The following is a 6,000-nucleotide window of genomic DNA, read 5'->3' on the forward strand; positions in this document are numbered from 1 at the left end:
TTGCGCAGCTTCCCCAAGGCTAGCCGGCAGCCAGAAGCTTGGGGCGCGCTGAGCTCCGCACGCCCCAAGCTTCGGGATTAGCAGAGAGCACCTGGAAGGGAAATAAAATTTTTCCCCCTTTATTCCCCCCCCCCCCAAAAAAACCTAGGTGCGTCCTATGGGGCAAAAAATATGGTACATACTGGACCAAGGCCGTTTAGGGCTTTAAAGGTCAGCACCAACACTTTGAATTGTGCTCGGAAACGTACTGGGAGCCCATGTAGGTCTTTCAAGACCGGTGTTATGTTGTCTCAGCGGCCGCTCCCAGTCACCAGTCTGGCTGCCGCATTCTGGATTAGTTGTAGTTTCCAGGTCACCTTCAAAGGTAGCCCCACATAGAGCACATTGCAGTAATCCAAGTGAGAGATAACTAGAGCATGCACCACTCTGGCGAGACAGTCCGCAGGCAGATAGGGTCTCAGCCTGCGTACCAGTTGGAGCTGGTAAACAGCTGCCCTGGACACAGATTTGACCTGTGCCTCCATGGACAGCTGTGAGTCCAAAATGACTCCCAGGCTGCGCTCCTGGTCCTTCAGGGGCACAGTTACCCCATTTAGGACCAGGGAGTCCTCCACACCCGCCCGCCTCCTGTCCCCCAAAAACAGTGCTTCTGTCTTGTCAGGATTCAACCTCAATCTGTTAGCCGCCATCCATCCTCCAACCGCCTCCAGACCTTCACTGGTTCCGATTTGAAAGAGAGGTAGAGCTGGGTGTCATCCACATATTGATGAACACCCAGCCCAAACCCCCTGATTATCTCTCCCAGTGGCTGCATATAGATGTTGAAAAGCATGGGGGAAGAGGCCAGAACCCTGAGGCACCCCACAAGTGAGAGCCCAGAGGTCTGAACACTCATCTCCCACCACCACTTTCTGAACACTCATCTCCCACAAGGAAGAAGCGGAACCACTGTATAACAGTGCACCCAGCTCCCAGCCCCTCTAGACGATCCAGAAGGATGTTATGGTCGATGGTGTCAAAAGCCGCTGAGAGATCCAGCAGAACTAGGAAACAGCTCTCACCTTTGTCCCTAGCCCGCCGGAGATCATTGACCAGTGTGACCAAGGCAGTTTCAGTCCCATGGTGAGGCCTGAATCCTGACTGGAAGGGATCCAAATGGTCCGCTTCTTCCAGGTATGCCTGGAGTTGTTCAGCAACCACTCGCTCAATCAGCTTGCCCAAGAATGGAAGATTTGAGACTGGGTGATAGTTGGCTATATTGGCAGCATCTAAAGATGGTTTTTTAAGAAGTGGTTCAATGACCGCCTCTTTCAGCAGGTCTGGGAAGGCTCCCTCACAGAGAGAAGCATTCACCACCCCACGAAGCCCATTGCCCAGCCCTTCCTGGCTAGCTTTTATAAGCCGGGATAGGCAAGGATCAAGGAGACAGGTGATTGGTTTCACTCATCCAAGCAGCCTGTCCACATCCTCGGAGGTAACTGATTGGAATTGATCCCAATAAGGTTCTCAGAGGCTGTAGTCAGACTATGCGTATTCAGCAATCACAGAACTGACTTCTTTCTAGCACCTTTCAAGTTTCCAGCATTCAGTGTTGCAAGATGAATCATACCTGGGCAGCAAAAACGCCTCTACTTCTCAAGCATTTTCCTCCATCTGCTCTATCAACCTGGTTCTTGCCAAAATATTTTGAACACACATTTAATTTCATACATGTGCCATTGTTTTTCCCATCTTTGTGCTTTCTGCTCTGCCTGTTGGGAACAGCTTTACTCTGAAGCCGACAAACTGTGAGGGATAGCCTTGAGGGCCCAGTGCCAGAACAAGTAATGTGAGAAGTGGCCCATGGAGTCAGTTTGAAAATGAAAGCAAAAAGACGATGGTAGCAAATAAACTATGCGTCAGGTCCTTCATTTCTCTTCTGGTCTGCTACCAGCTGCCATTAGTAGCAGCTTTATATGAGGAAAGAGAGTCTGTCTCTTCCCTAGATTGAAGTCTAATTCACATAGTCTGCTTCCTGCAATTATGGGAAATAATGTGTAACTTCTGACTGCTTCCCTTTCTTACTCTATAGTGATGTGTTTGAGGTAGGGTTCTTTCTCTTTCTAACTTTCTCCCTTTTTATCTCCCACAGGGTGCCAAGAAGCTGTGCCCTCAGTGCAATACCATCACCTCTCCAGGGGACCTCAGGCGTATCTACTTATGAAGGACATGGCTGCTCAGACCAGGGATTTGGGGGAAAGAAATGGCAGCAACAATGAAAGACATTTGAAAACAAAACCTAGAGACTCCAAATGTGAACTAGAGGCTGAGGGAGCAGCGCAATGCCTCTGCTTCCAAACCTGTCACTGGTGCCGCCAACTCCACGGGAAGGCCAAACCAGAATCCTTATTGTGAATCCCCGCCTTTTTTTACAGACTGATGTTCCACACCTGTCCTATTTCTTCAAGAGTGAGGTTTCATCTTGGACGACTTTCAAGCCTTTCCAGGGGAGTGTCTTGACAAGCCAACCTGGCCCAACCCCACATGCCAACTCAAGTAGGGACTGGATCTTCCACAGCAGGAACTGTCATAACCTGTCACTTGTGTTCTCTCCCCTCCCCTTTTTTGTGGTGTTCTAGTGTTTTTTTAGAAGTCAGAGAGAAAGAGAGAGCCTACACTTGCAAACCCACAAAGGCAGAATGAAGCACATGTAATATAGACTATATGTTTACAATGTTGTGTATAAATGGGATAGACTCCAACATTACATACTAATATGTTTCCCTTTTATTTTTTCCTTTGTTCTTGGGTTGTACTTTTTTTAAAAAAGAGAAAAAAATAAGCAGAGAACATTAAACCCATATTTTTCTTGGTTCTACAAAGTTTTGGCATTAAAGTCATTAGTTTAAAAGAAATATAAATATATATATATATTATACATATATATAATATAAATGGTTTAATGTTCTGTGGTGTATATTTCCTCATTCAGATATGACGTTAACAGCTTCTAGTAACAGCTGTAGTTTTTGCCCGTAACACAACTTCTGGGGGAAGTAGGGGAAAGTAGCTAACGGGCTCTTTTTATCAAATCTTTATCAACTGAAACAGTTTTAATTTTTCACTAAGGGGGAAAGCAAGAAACTTGCAGATCAGGCTTACAATGCTTTACCCCATTGCCAGCTGGGAAAAGGACAGAAGTTTACATGAAGACAGAGGAGCAAAAAATAGGTTGGCAGTGGTGGTTATCAGAATTCAGGGCTGTAAGTTTATCTCTTAAAAGCTGAAGTCTTAGTTCAAGCATATTGTATTCACCCGCCTCTGCGCCTGCTCTGTAGCCCTTCCTGTGATGCAAGAGTAAATGCAAAAACAGCTGAAAAAACACCATATTCTAGCCATCCAGTATCTGAGCGGGAGGGTGGGGGCACAGGAAGTACTCTAGCACTTCCTTCATTCTACTTCCTCATGAAAGATGATGTGTTTCACTAGTTAGGCAGGTTCTGTATCACTCTGGCATTCTGTTTTGCCATGCCCAGCCACTGCCAGTCTGCCTTGCTCTGAAATGCTTTTCCATGCAGGTGCAGCATGATGTCCTAATTTTTCAGAGGTTCAGGTCCAGTAATACATCAGGTTCCAGTTTTGAAAAGAAAAGAAAGTGGGGTATGTGTTGGCTTTTTGTGACACTGGTTTCGTTTCCTCCTGTTATCTCTCCTACTTGTACTGTGGCAATAGTAGAACTCAACCCAGGCAGGTCCACACAAGGTTGGATTCAGTTACTCCCTCTTCGCCTGTTTCTGCAGCGTTCCTGACATCAACCTTTTACTCAGACCCCTGTTCTGCATTTGAAAATATCTCCAGCTGTGGCTCACGTATATTCTGCTTACTACCTGCCTTAATCAGAAACAAGCAACTGACATTTTTAAATACATAGCCAAACAAGCCGCCTGCATTCCACCCGAGGGAAATTTTACAGGGTTGCCGGAAGCTTGAAAGGGGAAGCAAGCACTTTGCTTGGCAATAATTTGGGTAGGCAAATGTCCCTGTCATGAATCACCTTTTAAACTGAGGCAGACTGCTGCTCTGGGATATCCTGCAAGGTATTTTGTTCTTTTTCTCTAATCTGTGACTTAAGCACTAGAAAGTCATGGTTGCACTAAAACATCTGGCTATCGTCAGTCATGCTGTTGTCAAAAGGATTGGTTTTATATGAATGAGAGTTGTATTTTGCAGTACAGGATTCCATATTCCTGTTGCAATTTGGCTGATAATGTGCTACTGCTGTCTACTGAATGCAAGCTGGAAATGGCTATTATCAGCAGGGTCTTGCTGTTTGACTTCACCCTGTTCAACACACACTATTGTCTAGTAGGAAATAGTTTCATACCCTTAGAGCAGGCGCAGCCAACATGATGCCCTCCAGATATTGGGACTACAACTCCAAATATCCCTAACCATTGGCCATGTTGGCTGGGGCTGGTGTGAGTTGGCAGTCCCTTGGCAGCTGGCAGGCACCATAGTGGCTACGACCGCAAAATTCTAAGCTTCCATTGTGTCCAAAGAACTTCTGAACTGCTATGTCTCACTCAAAGTGTTTCTGACTGCTGCTACATAGGAACGAGTCTGAGGAAGGGCCATCTGCAGCCTGTATTAACAGGAGAAACACATTTTCAAGCAGCAGTTGATTGGCATCATAAATAGGTAGCAATAGTTTGCAAAAGGCAAAGTTTCAGCAACTGCCTTTGCTCACGATGGGGCTTCCTCCACTGGTATAGCACTTAAGCCTTCCTAAAGGCAATCAAATGAAATTTGTCATGGTGGGGATGTCTGAATTGCACCCAAACCTGCTCACCTTGTACAAGCAATCTCTGCTCAGGCATTTAGGACAGAGCTATATTTCTCCCATATCTGTTTCAGAATAGGCAGTGCTGAGGCAGCTCATTTTTGATTTCCCAGTCTGGGAACAATGAGCTTTCTCTGGTCCTGTGGACCACCACTAAGCCAAATGAATATATATAAACCACATATAACTAGTAGGCTTTATTTTTAAAGTTGATTTGTCCCTGCTTTTTTTCTTGAGAGGGTAGGGAGGGGAGAGAAGACCTGATGGGAAGATGCAAGGACTTGTTACCTCCTCTGGAGCGAGGCACATTTTGCAAAACTCTGTGACTTCGTCCTCAAAAAGCTTAAAAAGAAATGAACTATCTTTGCCCAAAGATTCCCAGCTGCACAAGGTGATATTCAAGTTGTGTCTATGATTGTGTGTCGATGTATATTCTATAAAAAGGTACTTGTCATTCCCGTTTGTAAACTACATTGACATTAATTAAATGAGTATAAAATCTTCCAAGTTTGCCTCCTGCCCTCTGCTTGCTTCCTGGTTTCATCCCTGGTTTGTCAATTGCATAAACATATGATTCCGCTCCTGCTGCCCTCAAAACATGGTAGCTGTTAAGTCACATTCATCCAGGACCCACTGAATTATCCACCTGCTCCAATGCCTCATGGCGGGGGCAAGGAATCTTTTTTCATCCCAAGGGTTATATTCCTTCATGGGCTTCCTTCCAAGGGGCTGCATGCCAGTAGTGTTTCATGTTTTGACTTTTCCTTAAAATATTCTCAAACCATTTGTGCAAATATGCAAGGAGGCTCTAATGAGCCCTGTCAACAGAAGCCCTGTGCAAAGACTTCTGGTTGCCCAATGGGGCTTCCCTCCTACCTCACAGTTGGCTTTGGGGAAGATTAGGAGAACCCTTAGAGTGGCACGAGGCGAGTGGGATCATTCCATATGGCAGGCAAACTGAAACGTTTGCGCAGAAATGATCAAGAGGCTGGAACAGTGCCCTTAAAAAGGGAAAGTCAAAGTTTGGAGCTCCTAATAAAAAAGGTTTGGGAACCTAATAGACAGGAAAAAAGTACTCATGATGTGTAGAGCGTGCTCCTCTATCTCAAATCTAGAGTCCAAGGTCATCAAGCAAATCTGAATGTTGGGAGATTCAGGACAGACAAAGTATACTTCTTCAC

General features: G+C 45.5%; 1 protein-coding gene across 12 annotated transcripts in view; it reads left to right on the plus strand.

Annotated features, from left to right (window-relative positions):
• The window catches only part of RNF220 (ring finger protein 220), a 327,501-nt gene extending 322,175 nt beyond the window's left edge, over nt 1-5,326 (plus strand). For all 12 annotated transcript variants that reach the window (XM_081914744.1, XM_081914747.1, XM_081914743.1 and 9 more), the window contains one exon: nt 2,132-5,326. In XM_081914744.1, coding sequence (XP_081770870.1) covers nt 2,132-2,203 — 72 coding nt within the window. In that variant the 3' untranslated portion in view covers nt 2,204-5,326. The remainder of the gene's footprint in view (nt 1-2,131) is intronic.
• The last annotated feature ends 674 nt before the right edge of the window (nt 5,327-6,000 follow it).

The sequence above is a fragment of the Podarcis melisellensis genome (assembly GCF_964234715.1).
Source record: "Podarcis melisellensis genome assembly, chromosome: 6".
Taxonomy (NCBI): Eukaryota; Metazoa; Chordata; class Lepidosauria; order Squamata; family Lacertidae; genus Podarcis; species Podarcis melisellensis.